This window comes from Notamacropus eugenii, chromosome 4, assembly GCF_028372415.1.
Source record: "Notamacropus eugenii isolate mMacEug1 chromosome 4, mMacEug1.pri_v2, whole genome shotgun sequence".
Taxonomy (NCBI): Eukaryota; Metazoa; Chordata; class Mammalia; order Diprotodontia; family Macropodidae; genus Notamacropus; species Notamacropus eugenii.
The window spans coordinates 48,433,900-48,451,779 of record NC_092875.1 but is presented as its reverse complement, the minus strand read 5'-3'; the positions used below and the strand labels follow the sequence as shown (position 1 = coordinate 48,451,779).

Sequence of the window (17,880 nt, the reverse complement as noted above, 5' to 3'; positions counted from 1 at the left end):
ACAGAGCACTAGCCCTAGAGTCAGGAGGACTTGAGTTCAAATTCTACCTCAAACGCCCCAACTGCCCCCCCCAAAAAAAGTATCAAGGAAACACAGTTAAAATTACACATAATGTTGGAGACAACACTATAAATATGCAAAGAAGGAGGAGCACAAAATTTCCAGAAGGCAATGAAAAAGATGACTTCCAAGTATTCCTGATGAAAAGATCAGAACTGTATAGAAACTTCGAAGTTCCAATATAGGAGTTAAGAGAAACATTAAAAAGATAAACAGGAATGAACAATCATAAGGGACTAAACAAGGATAAACTGCTTACATTCAAATATGAAGAGATGATACACGTGTCTATCATCATCAAGGATCAGAGGGAGTCTAATTAGACAAGGGCTGGGAGTGCTTCTGTGAACATAGGGGAGGGTAGGAGGTACCTAATCAGGGCGTGCAAGTAGACCTTTGTACAAACAAGGAGGAAGGGGGAGGGAGTTGACACCTGAGCTTCACTCTGATCTGAACTAGTTAAAGGAAGAAAATACACATATATACAGAGTTGGATACAAAAATACATTTCATGCAACAGGGAAATAGGGGGAGAAGGAAGAAAGGGAAATTAAAGGGAGGGTAGATTAAGGGATTAGTCCAAAGAAAAACAAACTAAGGATGAACAAAAATATTTACAGCTCTTTTTAAGGCAGCAAAGAATGAAAAGTCTGAGGGGGTAAGGGTAAACATGGGGAACGGCGGAATCAGTCATAGCATATAAATGAGATGGAATACTACGTAAAAAGAAATGATAAAGAAGACAGTTTCAGGGAAAGTGGAGGGAAAAGAGGGGAGAAACTTTAGAACTCAAAAGCTTATGTAAGTGAATGTTGAAAACTAAAAATAAATTTTAATTTTAAAGTTTAAAATATATTTTAAAAAATGAGTAGCCATTCAATCACCAAAAAAAAAAAAAAAAAGGAATCAATCAGAGACATAAAGGTCTCATGTCCAAAATATACAGAGAATTTATAGAGTCAAATTTATTAGAATACAAGTCATTCCCCAACTGATAAATGGCCAAAGGATATGAACACGCAATATTCAGATGAAGAAATTAAAGCCATCTACATCATAAAGTCACATGAAAACATTATCTAAATCACTATTAGAGGAATACAAATTTAAACAACTTTGAGGTAACACATTATACCTATCAAATTGGCTAACATGACAAAAAAGGAAAATCATAAATGTTGGAAAAGATGTCGGAAAACTGGAACACTGATGCATTACTGATAGTTGTGAACTGATGCATCCATTCTGGAGAACAATCTGGAACTATGCACAAAGGGCTATATGATCCAGCAAAACTGCTTCTAGGTTTGGACCCCAAAGAGATCTTCAAAAAGGAAAAGGACCCACATGTACAAACATGCTCTTTCTGTGGTGGCCTAGAAGTGGAAATTGAGGGGGTGCCCATCAATTGCGGAATAGATGAGTAAGTTGTGGTATAGGGATGTAATGGAACACTACTGTTCCATAAGGAAAGGTAACCAGGCAATTTCAGAAAAACCTGGATAGACCTGCATGAACTGATGCTGAGTAAAGTGAGCAGAACCAGGAGAACACTGGATACAGTAACAGCAACATTATGTAATGACTAACGCTGTAAGATTTAGCTCTTCGCAACAATGCAAGGATCTAAAGACAATTCCAAAAAATTCACAGGAAATGCTATACATATCTAGAGAAAGAACTATGGACCCTATATGAGTTTCCTGGCACTTTAAGTCCAGGGTGGTCTCTCATCCATTTTTCCAGCTCTACAAACCTAAATCAAGCTCTGTAGACCTAGGGTTTCTCTAATACCAGTCCAATAGCAGGCTAAACTAAGCTAGAGAACTCTAAGGTTCAGAAAATGAGTACAGCTCTAGATGCACAGACTCAATCTCTGAAGAGGGTGGAATCCAGGAAATGATATGGTGAAAAAAACAGCAGTTCTTCACCCTCTGTGCTGTCTGGGTAACTTCTTCAGTTATCCTGGGTTTAACTATCATCTCTGTGCAGTCAACCCTAAGATCCCAATTGCTTCCCTGGCCTTTAGTCCCACATCACCAATTGTCTATTGGATATTTCAAACTGGATGTCCTGGAGACATCTAAAACTCCCCTCAAAAGATCCTCTCTTCCACGGTAGACACATGATAAATTCTTGTCAACCAACTATTCCCAAGTTCCCAAGGTTCACAAATAGAGCCTGCTTCCTAATCAATTAAGAATCACTTACAGCAATCAATACTTTGAAAAAGATTGAGAAGAACACTCACAGAGACTTCAAGATTGAAAACGGAAGTAAAAAAACTACTTCAGCAAAAAATACATGATAATTAGTCACAAAAAATCATGAGACTAATAGCACCACAGAACTGTAATATAATAATACATTAAAACTTCACTAATATAGACAAAATGAAAACAGACCAAGGAGAGGGAGATCTAATAAGAATTAAAGGCAAGTCTAAATTGTGAAGAATATTTTTTAAAAACTTCTTTAAGTCTAAGCTCAAGTAACAGTTCATGTGAAACTTATTTTATTTCTTTAAAATAAGTCTCTAACAAGTTATATTCATAGTTTTTTAAGAGCTATAAAACATATATGGTTTTACTCTTAAGTAAGCTAAACATTCCTATTCCCAATCAGTAAATACATCTTCACAGAGCAATAAACTAGTCTATCATACAAATAATTAGCATACATTTACAAATGACCCTACTCGATTACAGAGACATCCAAATGATTCTCCTCTAGCTGGGACTCCCCACTCTTGACCCTGGCTCTCTACTTTGGGTAAAGCTAGACCTCAACTCTCTAAATTACTCCAAATTCTGAATTACTGGAATATAAATTAAAGAAATTTACCCATAGTTTGTGCACTGTATGTTCTAGCTCAGCAGCTCCAGAATCACAAAGAATGTTGATTTTTATTACAGGGAAATAAAAACAAAAAAAGGATTAAAAGACACTGTACCTCTCTTGAATGGTTTCTGTAAATTTAAGGCTTTCTTCCTTTTCTCCTCTAATTCAACTTGAAGTTTTATTTCTACAACCTAAAACAACAAATGGTCAAATAAATTAACAAAACACTAAGGTCCTGAACTACAAACAAGGTTTAGAACAAATCATGGGGAAAACTTTTATAAGCACAAAAAATGATGCCCCAAATGTAGGCTTCTTTTCCATTCTAATTTGTTTGGGTTTAGTTATATATTTATGTTCTTATTTGGTTTTACTGGGACAGAAGAGGAAAGAAGAGTAAGGAAAACCACAGTAATGAAAATTCAACTCAACAAACATTTTATTAAGTACCAACTATGTGAAAGGTTCCAGGGACAAAAAATGAAAAGGGGATTTTCGTACAGATAGATGCTAAAATAATATCTGGGCTTTTTTTGGTGTCCCTCAAAGACTCCAGTAATAGTAACAATTTACATTTATGAAGCTCCTTGGGACCTACAAAGAGCCTTGCTTCACCTCAGTCTATGAGGCATTTTCTTTTGATGAACAAGCAAAAGTTAATAGGTCACATGATTTGACCACGGTCATCTAGCTAGCAAATAATGAACAAGGATTATCCCTAATACAGATCCTCAGAACCCCAATCTAGTACTCCTTCTGAAATCACAAGCCACCTTTCCAAAAATAAGTATTATTTCCTAAAAAGATCCTGATTTTCCAAAACTAAAGATCCTTAACTTCATCCAATGAGTCAATATTATTTTTTTTAAAAAAAGAGGAGAAAAGGTTTAAGTATCTTTATTTATTTACATTATTAAGTAATGCAAGATAATTTACTGGCCTGAACAAGAAAATTCTCTCTAAACAGTCAACATTTTAAGATAAAAATTCTATTTAAGTGCAAAGCTCAAAAGGTCATACAAATTCCTTACAAAGAAATGAAAAGTTATACTTGCAGGTCAATATTACCTGTTCAATATTTGACCAGAAATATTCTATTTCTCTAGCAGTTGAAGCAGCTATACGTCTTAATCGGTTCTGTTCCTCTTTTTTTCCTCTTTCTTCATGAAGTTTCTTTTCTTCATGATAACGAGCTGCAGTTCTGACAAGCTATTAAGTGAAAATATTCAAATTTTAAACTTTGCACTGACCTGGAGGAAAAAATACCCAAAGTCAAATACATACACATACTTTTGACATTAGTATGTGATACCAGTAACTGGACAATTAAATTTTAAAAATCAGATGCTGAAATACATTTTGGTTGAAATAATAAATATTCTATATTGTGTGAACAAATTATCTCCTTTTTTACTTATGCAATTCACAGCTAGAAGGAGCAAAATCTGGCTTCCTCTACATAAATATGCAATGCATAAAATGGAAAGACTTCTGGCAATCTCCTTTCTATTGGAGGTTACTTAAAATTGTGGTCACAGTAAATCTATTCTGTTCCTTCCTACTCCCCTTCAGATTCGTCCTTCTCCCCAAAGCCAGCACCTCCTTAGAAGGTGGCCAAATGGACAATGGTAAAGTGAGGGGGAAAGGGAAAGAAAGAAGAACAGTAAACCTCATAGCAGCAACAACACTCATTTCAGTAGGCAGGTCCCAGCTTCCATCTGGTCTCTGGACCTCCCATCTACTGAACCCCATCTCCAGCCTCCCCCAGGAGATCCTGTCTTGATTCTGACTCAAGAGTTCCCTGATTGTCAAGTCCTTTAACAGGATGCCAACTATATAGCCTGTCTTAGAAGCCAAGTCCTTTTTGTACCTATTCAAGGGTAATCCAGTCAGGCCTTTGTATCTCTAATAAGTTCTGCTACCAGGGCTACTGTGTGGTAAGGAATTCCTGACATCCCAGCTTAGCACCCTTAACAAAACTTCCCATAGTAAAATAGTCCTAGTTTTATATATATATATAACACATATCAAGACAGTTATTGATTAAATGAGCTTCTGTGAACTGTTCTGAGAACCTAATCATCACATGTAACTTCGTTTATATAGAAAAATGCATTCCAAATACCAATTCCATGAAATCACAAATTAAATTTTGCAACACAGCCTATTGGTAAAAAATGAACTACCCTATATTACAAACCTACCTTCTTTGCGGCTGCCATTTTCCACCTCCTTTCTTGTGCAAAGTCTGTTGCCATCCACTGCATTTCTTCTAAGAGATAATCCCAGTGAGACTTTGGTCGTGGGGCCTCCTGAAGTTTTGGCAACCTTCTGAGAGACCACAGACCTTCCTTTCTCAATTCTGATATTCTTTGATGGATTTGGGTTTCCTAGAAAAATCAGGTCAATAAGTATTTATTCAATACCCATTGAGCACAGGCCAGAACTAGGCAGATTCAAAAGTAATAGAAAACATAATTCCGTTATAATGTGGGGAGACACAGGAAGGGGGAGAGAGATAAGTCGTGAAAACAACCAAAAGACAATTCCAGTTGGTATATAATCAACAGTCAAGTTGCACAGTACCGATCAAGTGCCATAGGAATTTAGAAAACATTAACAGACATTGATATTAATATGAACTAGACTAACCAAAAGAGACCCCCCTCTTCCTTTTCCCAACCCTTTAACATAGATGTTTCCCAAAAGAATTGACCAAAACTTCAATGACCTCATATTCTCATGTAATTCCTATAGTTTCAACTATCACCTCAATCCAAATCTAATCTCCAACTGTCTAAGGAACATCTCAATCTAGAGACACCTCTAATTCAACATGTTTAATAAGCTTCTCAACAGAAACAGTGAAGTTAGAAGTAGGAGTATAATTTTGGGAAAGAATAATGGGCTCATTCAGTTTTGTTCCCCTCACCTCTAATGCCCAGCTAAGCTACTAAGTCTCATGAATTCAACCTCACTAGTGTCATCTCTCATATCCTTAACATCCCTCAAGTCAATTAAATTCAAGAAATTATCTACTAAGTAACTATTATGGGTGAGACATTGTGCTAGATATCAGGGATAAAAGTTAAATAAGACAAAACTTAACCTCAACAAGCTTATAAACTCATAGAAGGAAAAAAGGATCACAGAATCTTTGAATTGAAAAGGACTTTCATTTAGTCCAACACATTACTTGAACAAGAAGCCCTTCTACAAATACTCCCAAACAAGGTTATCATCCAGTATCTTCTCAAAGGCCTCCAATGAGCAGGAATCCACTACCAATCTAAGGCAGGCAGGCCATCACCCCTTTAGACAACCCTAGTTCTTTGATCTTAAATCACCTCACTGCAACCTCCACCTATTCGACCTGATCCTAGTTCTACAAATGAGGGTAAAGCCAAAAAATTAAGTCCTTCCCCATTGGTGGTCTTCAAATATTTGAATACAACTGTTGTCCCCCCCAAGCTATCGCTTCTACGTGGTGAATATTGCCCATTTCTTTACAAGCCCCCATGTGATACTCTCCAGTCCTTCCATTTTTGTGGAGCACCACACTCCAGTGTGTTTATACCTAAGATGTGGTACCCAGTTAAAGACTAAGTGTGATGACTACTTCCCTGTACACTTTATCTTTCCTGATGCAGCCTAAGATAGTATAAGCTTATCTGCCATAATCACATTTTCAGCTCATACTGAACATGTAAGCACTAAAAACTACAGCTCCTCTTCACAAAAAAATGCTGCTGTGCCACATCTCCCCTAATCTATATTTGTGTAATTCATTTTTTAACCAAAGTTTAGAACTTATCCCTATTTAATTTCATTTTGTTCAATTCAGTTCATCTGAATCCAATGTGTTAACTAATTTTGGAAATTACTTATCAACTATATGTCTGACAAGCATGCTATTTTGGGCTTCATCCAAGTCACTGATAAAAATGTAAAAAGCACTGGGCAAGGGACCAGAGGTCCTAAATTAAATTCATCCTTCAAAGTTGTCACCCATTAGTGACTACTGATTGGATCCAGGTGTTCAGCAAGTCACAAAGTCACCAATTTTTATTTTTCTCCTCTCTCCTCCACAAGCATAAAAGGAAGGACTTTGTCAAATGCTTTGGTGAAATCTAAGGACTCCATATCTGTTGAATTTCCACTCTTTACTAATCTTGTTACTCTTTCAAAAAAGGAAATGAAGTTAAACTGAAATGATCTGTTCTAGATAAAGCCACACTGGCTTTTAATAATCACTGCTATCCTCTTTAAGTGCTCCAATCCATCCCCTTAATAATGTACTCTAGAACTGGAATAGCAGTTCACTGGAATTTTGCAGAAAGAATTTGTGTTCCTTTTTTGAAATTTGGAATATCTGTCCTGTTTGGTTCTGTGGAAATTTCTTTACATTGCAAAGATCATCTACAGCAGCTTGGAAATCAAATCGGCAAGTTCTGTCAATGTACTAAGTATATTTTTCCACGCCTGGTGACATGAATTCTTTTGACAGCATAGAAAATAACACCTAGTTGTCTTGTCCACTATCTAGGATTCCCAATTTTTGTTTAAAAATTCCCAGTCTAAATAAAGACTGTTCACCTTGGATGAGAAAATTGAAACCATACTGTAATCTATTGTCATTATCCAATTCACTTCAGGGAATATTTTTACCCCTGTTTTGATCATTCTCTTGTCCCCAACATGATTTTTTAAGAAAAATCCTTCATATTATTTTTAGCATTCATCACCAGTATCATTTCATTCTGAGTGCCTGAAAAAATTCTTGTAGAACCATGCTACTCTTACAGTTATCAACAATTACTTGACACTTTAATCTTGTCTTTTTAAATTTTTCTTGCTTTCAGCCTGATTTTCCCTGTAAAACATTAGGTAACCAGAACCTGTCCTTTCTCTAAAGCTTTTGAAATCTCTTCTGACAAAATCTCAGGTGCACCTCATACTATACATGTCTTTCCTTTCTTCTAATCCAAAACTACTTGGTTTCAAGGTTCCTACCTACTGTTTCTATTTCAATTATTCCTTAATGCTGGGAATTGGGTCTAGAACAGCTGTTCTCCGTGCTTCCTCCACCTTTGGAAGGATGAAACTATCATGAAAGTGAGACACAAATTTATCTACCAGACCACCTTGGCCAGAGAAAATACTTTAGCAGTGTCTGAGGAGTTGAAGCTCTCCATTATACAATATTAAGATGCAGTGACATTTTTTATGTATTTCCCAAACTCCTCATTGAATTCCTCCTTCTGACTAGGTGGTTTACAGTATAACTCTATGACAATATCATCTTTATTTACACTTTTACTGATCCTTCATCTAAATAGTCTCTACCTCCTTTCTCTCCTAAGTTTTCTGAATTTTATCACGAGTTTATCAATTCCACTCCTTTTGAAAAAGGTATTTATAAGATGTGCACACAGAAAACTGTAATACAAAGTAAAAGTGCCCATCAAGTACTAAGGGAAAAATGTTATGAACTTCAACACTCAGTAGCAACTCACCACTAGTCTACCTTACCCCATGTGGACAACTGGGACATAGAACAAGAAGCAAGTATGCTCTGTAAATATGTTTTTCATGTCTGAAATTTAACTAAGCTCTTTGTTTTTTCTAATAGGAGAGAGTGCTCATTACATAGTGGACTCTTCATAAATGTTATTCCCTAACTGAAAGAAGAGCTCACATTTATTTACGCCAATGCTGATGGTCACTAACCTTGAATGTGTCACATGAGATTTTAAAATGCAATGCAGTTTTGTCAGGTTGTTTTTTTTTTTTTTGGATTTAAGAGTTCAGTTTTAAAAATAAGTTTGTATTTCAGATAATTTTATTTTATCACATCAATACAATAACTGATATTTAGGTACTGTTTGAAGTTTTCCTGTCAATGAATGAGGTAAAGTACTCTCTCTGTCCATAACGTCACACAAGTCAAATCAACAAGCATTTTGTAACCAACTATTATGACTCTGGCACTGTGAAAGGATTATTATTTATACAATAAATTCTCTTCATTTCCACTAACTGGATAAGAAACCAAAGTAATCTACTGTCAAGAATCTAGAATATTCCATTTTAAATATTTAAAATGTATTCAAAATATCTTGTTTTAAAAATGAAAAAATTAGAAACTTTCCTGTTAAAAACCAAATTTCTTCTTCAATTATAACCCAAGCACATCAATATTTTACATTTTTTTCTTACCAGAGTTACTTGTTCAGCCAGTTTCTCTTGGGCACTATCCTGGGACTGTGTAGTATTTTGAGCTGGGCTCTGAGGTTTTGGGGTGACAGATACTGTGGCACCTGGGGACCGAGATGTAATGGGAGACAGTGACTTGTTGGTTGCTGGGGAGGGCCTATTTACTGGCGATGATCGTGCAGGTGAGGGCACTGGGCCTGAGAGACTTGCTGGTGTGACAGATGAGGTAGATGAGGAAGTGGGTACAGAACGCTGACAAGGAGGGCCAGAATCTGCAGGTGGTCTTGTTAATGCCACAGTCTGTCAAGAGAAAATAACTTTTAGAAATATATAACTGCAAATAATAGTAAGCTGCAGAAAAACTCCCTCAACACTAAGCTTCTTTCTAGTTTATTTACTGCTAAACATTCAGTATCCCCTGGAAGTGAATGGCTTTAAACTATGAACTTGTCAAGAGGGATCTAAATACAGTAAAGAGCATTCCTACCATCAGAGGTTTTCCTTTATCAACTATTAAGAGTCAAGCCTATAAGAAGTCCAGATTTCCTCCCCCGTTTCATGAAAATAACCCAACATGTTCATGTCAAAAAACCAAAAGCGGACACTTTCGGGATTTAGTCAGCCAAAATTAAGACAAAATTGTATGAAATACATACTTGTTAACTTCATTAGCAAAAGCCTTTACATTAAGAAATTCTCAAATGATCAATATATTTTAACTTATATACTATTTTTAAATTAATAGGCATTTATTTTCTCTCCTCCTAATCCCCCACTGAAAAGAAAGAAGAGTCCTTGTAATATGCAGTCAAGCAAAACAAATTACTGTATTGTTCCTGTATGTAACTGATGTAACTACTACTAATGCTTAACTTTGTTTTCAGAATGTCTATATGCTCATACCATCCAAAACTAAAAGAGCTTCTCTAGAAAATATCTAACTGATCAATATGAGAGAACTTAACAAAAATCCAATAATTGGGCATCATATGATAGAATTTCTCTATCTCCTCATCCAGTGCAATAGATATTGCTACATAAAAAGTAATTCTTTTCAAGACAATTTTTTTTGCTCATGATCACCATGACAACTACAATAGCAGCTGACCAAATGCACCAAGAAATGAGGATTCTTATTACTTTCTGAGGGTAGCAAGGTGGCACAGCAAGCAGAGGGCCAGGCCTGGAGTAAGGAAGGTCTGAGTGCAAATGTGACATCATATGCCATGTTACCCTGTTGGCCTCCGTTTCCTCATCTGTGAAATGAGCTGGAGAAGGAAATGCTACCACTATCTTTTTCAAGAAAATCCTAAAATGGGGTCACAGAGAGTCAGACACAACCGAAAAACAAATGAACCAATGACTGAACAATTACTTTCTTACCACACCAGGAAACCAATCTATCAAACTATTTATTTGCCATTCTGATAGCTTGTGGACCATATTTCCATTATCTGCCTTTTCCTTATGACTTTTGGATTCACCAAAAGAAAAAGACGTTAATATAATATGATTCAGTTCCTCCCAGACTATGCTGACCTGTTAATCAGTGAAAAAGGATCTCATACTTAAAGTACCAAAAGTTATGTTAACGTTAACATAAAAAGCTGTGATTCTTAACACTATATATCCCCTTTCCTAACCCAGTCACTACAAAAGCAGACAACTTAGTCTTTTTCTTTATGTCCTGAATTACCATGAAAAAATAATACCTCCCCTCCTGGGGCTGCCCCTCTCTGTACTGAGGTAGACTGGCCCTCAGAAACCAGGTGGTGACTACTGCCAGGCCTCTACTCCATCATTAGAACACAGTGGCATCCATGTGCTTGTCAACTGCACATCTAGTGTTCAAAAACCTACAATTACTTCCATACCACAGGCAGACTTCATAGGACGTTTTCCTCTATTTTCCTCAGGTCAATTTCTCCCAAAGATAAAGTAAAAAAGGTTCAACCAATGTCAAAAGGTTCTTGAAACTATTTTTTCCATCATTTATTTTTATAACCCAAGAATCCAAACCAAACGTTAGCACACAGGGCAATATCTTCCCTTCTCCACACACACATATACGCACAGAGACACAGACATGCAGACACACACACAGACACACAGACACATATGTGCAGACACGCACGCACACATGCATGCACACACACACCCAGCCAAAGGAGACAAAAGGTCGAATTGGGATTTTAAAATCATTTTTGTGGCTAATTGTAAGCTGCTCTGAACGTTAGGTTTTTTACTTCTCAAATACAAAAGCACAGCATCTTCATTAGTGAATGCTCTATTTAAAAGTATTCAAATATCTGTTTTCACTCATGTTTATGATTTCAAAATTAAGTGTAAAAAGAACATTAAAGTAAGCCTCAAAATAAAAAACCTATTTATGTTTTCCAGGACATACATCTGTTCAAAGCTTTTCCCCACCAAACTGAAGTTTCCAGTTTCTAGATCTGTTGACAATGAATAGGAATTCCAGAACCTTGATATATAATTTTAAGTTGCTTCATGAAATTCCACTGAGGAAAAAAAAAGCCTTGAAACACTGGACAAGCTAAGAGCCCACCAGGCAGAATTCCATTATACTCAGGATCCTCAAAATGAAAAATGTTTTTCAGTGTCTTCACTGAGCAGTACAATTCAACAAATCAAACTACATCTATTAGATGCCTGCAATGTAAGAAATACCATGCTGGATACTGAATAATTAAAAAATGCAGGTTCAGATAAGATAAACTGTGAGGCAAGAGGACACAGTGGGAATAACGCGACATTCAGAGTCGAAGCTCCTAAGTCTGCATCCGGATTCTGCCACTTACTATTGGGAGACTCTGAGGATGTCACTCTGGGCCCAAGCTTCCTCATTTAGCAAATTAGAGGGTGGGACAAAATGATTCCTAGGGCCCTTTCCAACTCTTATGAGCCTGTAAGACTTACCTTGGCACACTAAACTAATTTAAAAAAAAAAAGGCTTAACATAAGAAATTGTTCAAAAATAAAACTATTCATTTCCACAAAAATCGAAATTGGGCCCAGAAACTTACAGGGGACCTTAGAGGGAAATGTATAATAATAATATGAAAATTAAACTCAACTCTTATTTTTAAAAGTTTACTATAAAAACAGAAAAGTATCTACATGAAAAGTCAAGTTCTTTAAAATAAATTTTAGATTAGAAATGATCCAAGAACATAAATTCAAAGGCTACCTTTCCTCCCACCCTCACCCCAAGTAATTTAATTTTTTGAAGGAAAAAAAAAGAATATTTACTAAATGCTTAAGTCAACCCAGCTATAAGACTGAGAGAAGGAAGTTAAGACTTGCGATTCCTCACAGAATTACTTTCTCTACCTGGGGAAGGGAAGATTGGGAAGGTGGGGGGAGGGGACGGCAGAGATTCTTCACCCTTTTTGTACCCTGGGCCTTTTGAGCAGTCTGGTAAAGCCCATGGAATCCATCTGAGAATCATGTTTTTAAACGCATAACAAAATATACAGGATTACAAAGGAAGCCAACTATACCAAAATACAATTATCAAAATAAGTTCATGGATTCCAGGTTACTAACCCCTACTCTGCAATCTTCTTTCTGTAAGCAGTAGGTGCTAGTTCTTCATAAAGTCACTGCTTTTTAGTCTCATGAACTGCTACATATCATTCATAAGAACTGAACACATTTCTTAAAAGTTAATTTTAAAATAACAAGAATAAATTAGTGAGAATATTATATGAGGACATGAAACCAGACCTTTAAGTAATGTCTTATCCAAATTTACAAAGTATACAATATGGCAGAAAATGATGCCCCTAGACTATGGAAAGGTAAAAATTCCATAACCATCTAATCAAGCAATTGTGCTCAAGGAACACAGATAAAAGAGGGTAAGTTTCTACAATATATAATATGCAAAATTCATGCAGCACTTTTTCAGTTCCACAAAAAGTTTTTCCAAATAAATTCTTTTAAAGAATACAGGATTTTATCTTTGGAATACCTGGGTCTGCGTTGGAAGGGGAGACACCTGCATCTGCGTCTTTCCTTGCATCTGGACGTGGAGTGCTGGCGTGAGAGGCTGTGGAAGGGGTGCTGGGGGCTGGCTGGCTGGTGTGGCAGGAATGGGTATGTTGGGTGGCTGGGTCTTCACCGGAATTGGGGTCTGGGGCTGGGGCTGGGGCTGGGGCTGGGGTTGTGGCTGGGTCTCCATCATCTGCGGCTGGGGCTGCTGTGAGATTTGCAGGGTTGATGGGAGGGATGTGGCTGGGACACTGGCAGGCTGCAGTCTCCCAGGAAGCTGAGGTGGAGGAGTATGGAGACTTGCAGCATTCTGCACAGGAGGACCTTTGGATGGATCATACTGCTGTTGGTTTGGTTTCTGTCCAGTGAGCTGTACAGCCTGAGGAGTGGGAGGCATTCCACCTGCAAAACCAGAAAAAACTTATCACCACCAACTTTGAAGACCTAAAGTATTCTGTCCATTTGACAAGAGAAAACAGCTTCTGAACACCAAATTACACTACCACAAGACACCAACGCTTTAGAACAAATTTAATACATCTAAGTTCACTAGAGTAAATGGCAGGAAAATGACTAATATAGTATAACTGCCACAAATATACATAAAAGGAAGAAGTTTGAACTTGTATTTAGTTTCAGGGGAGATGTACATATCAAAGGAATATCACTGCATTATCATCAATTAGAAGGAAAAAAGTAACTAATTAAATGAATGAAATTTACAAAAGAGATTACTAACAATAATGAGTAAAATAAAATAATCAAAAGAGTATGCACACTAACTATAATTATGGTTTTCTTAAGAGAAAGAAAAATAGGTCCAATGGTTGTGGACTTTCAGGCAGGGTTAAAAGGATACACAGAATACAAGCATTTCTTTGCTTGTTTGTCTTTTGCTAACTTGTTTGGTTCATTCTTGTTAAAGGCTGGGGGGGGGCAAGGATTTAGGACAAGATTTTGTCCACTGTTTTATATGTAAGCAACCAAACGAAAAAGGAAGCAAAATCTTATAATACAAAACTTAAATGAAAAGAAAAAAGATCTCTGACATTAAAGTTAACAATTTTATTCTATTAAAGTTAACAATTTTCCCAGGAAATATTATTGTTATATTAATTTGAAGTTATATGAACTATCCTAATTATAACAACTAATTCCCTTGCTAGAAAAGAATTTTATTTTTATAAAGTCAGGCATATATATAGATATAAAGAATGAGATATTTTATGTGTACACACACATACACACACACACACACACACACACACACACACACACACACACAACCCCCCCTTCCCTTCCCTTTGTTCTCATCTATCCTAAAGCTAAAGTTTTACCTTGTGCAGTAGGCATTAGTTGCTGTAGAGGCACTCCTGTCGTCACCCCTGGATGCTGGAAAACTACTCCATGGTGACCCACTTCAAGCCGAGGTCTCTTAGACTGCTCTGTAACAATTTTCCAAAAAGGTGCAGTTTTTTTTTCAAAAAGGTCATTAGCAAAAACGTATTTTTGCCCTTCAATCATATCAGGATGAGTAAGTAGCTAATAAGAGTTATGTACAAAACAAAAATGAAGCCTACTGATTTGTTCAGAGAGCCTAGCTTCAGGATACATGTGATATCTAGCTTAAAAACAAAATACAATTTAACTACAAGTTAACATAGGAGAAATTAAATTTGCAAGTGAACCAAAGAATATCTCACTTCATCAGCACTATTTGGTAATAATCATGAATCAACTATGTAAAAAAACTTTAATTACAGCTTAAAAAAAAAAATCAACCGTGGGACAGAATCTAACCTATGCTATGGACATACCTGGTGGTGTGAATGTCTGCGGTCGCTTAAGGGACTCCGTGTCTATGGTACTTGCTGCCCCTGTCACTAGGCTCCCTGTACTTATTTGCTGCTGGAAAAATGAATAAATAAGGTTTTGAAAGTTTATGTACATTGCAAGAATGTCAAGAAAACTACAATTAAACATTTACCTTACTTCTTTAATATACATCAAATGTTATTTCAACAAGACTTGAATATATTATTAAGAAATGAAATGAAAGTTTTCCAAAGTTCCAACTTACCTCCAGATAGGATATTATTCCTCACATTATTGTTTTTAAAGTATAATTTCAAACCTTTGTGAAACAAAGTAACTCTTTCCTAACTAAAAGGTTAATTCTGGGAGAGTCTTGGTTATAAGGGCAGAACTCAACCTACATGAAAATCTCAAGGCACTAGGATATTTCCATATGGCAGACTGAACAAGCAAAAGAAAAGTCAAGACACTTTTCTAAAAGGAAATTACAGTAAAACCTCTAAATACCTCTAAACATCATAATTCATCTAACTGGTATCTTCAAATAACTAGAATTTTTTTAAAACTATCAGCATTGAAAAAAGTAACTAGCAAAAAAAAAAAAACCAGACAGGTGGATAACAGGGATTTGGTATTTTTTACAAAAGCAAGTTCTGGATTATGCCCCTGATTATTAAAATCCAATCTAATCATCTCCCACATGTTGTACATTGATTATCTATGCAATAAGAACTGATGTTTAGAACACTGGTCCTCAAACACTATGTAAACTAGAACATCAAAGAATAACTCCATTCCAATCACTGTGTGGTATTGATAAGTACTTTCTTATTTAGTCATTTCAGTCATGTCTGACTCTGTGACCCTACTGGGGGTTATCTTGGCAAAGAAGCTGGAATGGTTTGCCATGTCCTTCTTCAGCTCATTTGACAGATGAGGAAACTCGGGCAAACTGGGTCACACTGTTAGTAAGCATATGAGGCCAAATGTTGACTCAAGATAAGTCTTCCAAACTCCAGGCCCAGCGCTCCGTACACCACGGCACCACCTAGCCGCCCAGTATTAGCTGTCCGAAGTATTCTCTTTGTGACAATATATAGTTATACAGTTTCCCAAAACTCCCAGAGCAGTTTGAAGCTCTGAAAACTACTAAAGTTTGAACATGCACTAAGATTTCTGACATAAGATACCAACAATCTGCTTCATTTTTTTTAGTTTGTCTATTTTTAAACTATAATTTCCAAATTTTACCAATTAGTATTCTCCACCTTCTCAAATTTCCTTATATTTAATGATTTGTATGGGCTAAATTTTCTCCACAGTAAAATGCAAAATTTTTTGTTTGCTTTTGCACATGGAGATGTAAGAAATGTTTGTTGAAATGAATTGGCAAATTTTCTAAATTTATATATAGAATAATGTAAACAGTTAAATGTTGCTTGTTTTTATCATCAAGGCACGATACTTCAACCTTGAAAGACTTAAGCTATAAATAATCCACAAATTTTTCCTTTATAATTGTAAAGCTAAAAACTATTTAGAAATATATACTCAAATAAACGTTTCTTATGACAAACTCTGAAGTGCTTTACGCATGAAAGCAAATTAGGTAGATATGCTTAATCTACATCTCAAAGATGTCTCCTCATAATGACTTGGGATTTCACTTCATATATCACTAGCCTCAAGACAGGAACTCAGGAATGGCAGATGAGTAATTTGCACCTCATTAGAAATAGGTAAGGGATAATTAAATGGTCCTAATAATTACTACAATTATTATGTAGTATATAATCTGATGACAATCATAACTCAAACTTACACAGCACTTCAGAGTTAAAGTACTTTCTTCACAACTGCACAAAACCTCTGAGGTGTATCACCTCCATTTTACAGTTATGAAAACTGAAGCTAAGAGGATAAAGGTAATTTAAGTATGAGAGAGTAAGGACTTTTAAAATAAGGTTTCCTGACTCCAAGGCCAATCATCTTTCTTTACTCTACTTCTTTTTTCCTTTCTTTTCTTTTTTTGTTAGAGCTACAGGGGAGGAACTTTCCCTGCCAATCTAGATCCTCCCTGCCAGCAATTAGTCCCACAGAGTTTCCTGGGGCAATGAAAAGCCAAATGGCTTGCCCAGCGTCACACAAATAATACAATTCTCCAATTATCTTCCCACTACACTATAGTTGCCTTTTAATTAGCAACAGCACAACTCTCCAGTTTTACCTCAGGTACTTAGAAAGGAAAACAGGTATGAACTATTGGCTTCCATGCCAATAAGACCAAGAAAACCATCAGCTTAAAAACAATGGTTTGTTTTTGTCCAATATTAAAAATTAGAGCATCATGTGTGTGGATGGCTAAACTCCACAGGTAGGCAAGGGTCAATGAAAGTGACACATTCATGAGAGGACCATGAGTCAGAAGACCCAGATCTTCTGGCTCAACTCCACCACTGCGTAACCTTAAGGCAAAGCCTCAGTTTGCTCATCTATGAAATGAAATTATAATGTTTAACCATCAAGCATTTATTAAGTGCCTACTACAATGCCAGACATAATGCTAGACAATGGGGATACAGAAACAAAAATGAAACAGTATGGATGGAGTACCATGGCCAAAAAGAGCTGATTACTTAGTGGGCCAACCTTCCAATATCAAGGCTAGGAAAGGAACCACAGATTCTCAATATCAGAAGATACCTCTGAGGCCATCCAACCAAACCAACCAAAAAGACCTCCAGCTAAGGGGAACCTATTACCTCCCAAGGCAATTAATTCTAATCTGGAATGGTTCTAAATACTGACTATTTTTTCTCATATCAAGGCTAGGTTAGTCTCCCTTTGTCATCTAACCCATTGCTCCTGCTACCCTCTGGGGCTAGGGAAAACAAATATAAATCTCTTCCACATGGAAACCCTTCAAATGTT

General features: G+C 36.4%; 1 protein-coding gene across 4 annotated transcripts in view; it reads right to left on the bottom strand.

Annotated features, from left to right (window-relative positions):
• EP400 (E1A binding protein p400) overlaps window positions 1-17,880 on the bottom strand; it is a 134,693-nt gene that overhangs the window by 84,643 nt on the left and 32,170 nt on the right. For 3 of the 4 annotated variants that reach the window (XM_072600780.1, XM_072600781.1, XM_072600782.1), the window contains 7 exons: window positions 14,952-15,042; window positions 14,472-14,579; window positions 13,115-13,536; window positions 9,121-9,417; window positions 5,106-5,291; window positions 3,970-4,110; window positions 3,014-3,092 (listed from right to left, as the gene is read on the bottom strand). In XM_072600780.1, coding sequence (XP_072456881.1) covers window positions 3,014-3,092; window positions 3,970-4,110; window positions 5,106-5,291; window positions 9,121-9,417; window positions 13,115-13,536; window positions 14,472-14,579; window positions 14,952-15,042 — 1,324 coding nt within the window. The remainder of the gene's footprint in view (window positions 1-3,013; window positions 3,093-3,969; window positions 4,111-5,105; window positions 5,292-9,120; window positions 9,418-13,114; window positions 13,537-14,471; window positions 14,580-14,951; window positions 15,043-17,880) is intronic. The other variant, XM_072600783.1, reaches the window with a different exon arrangement.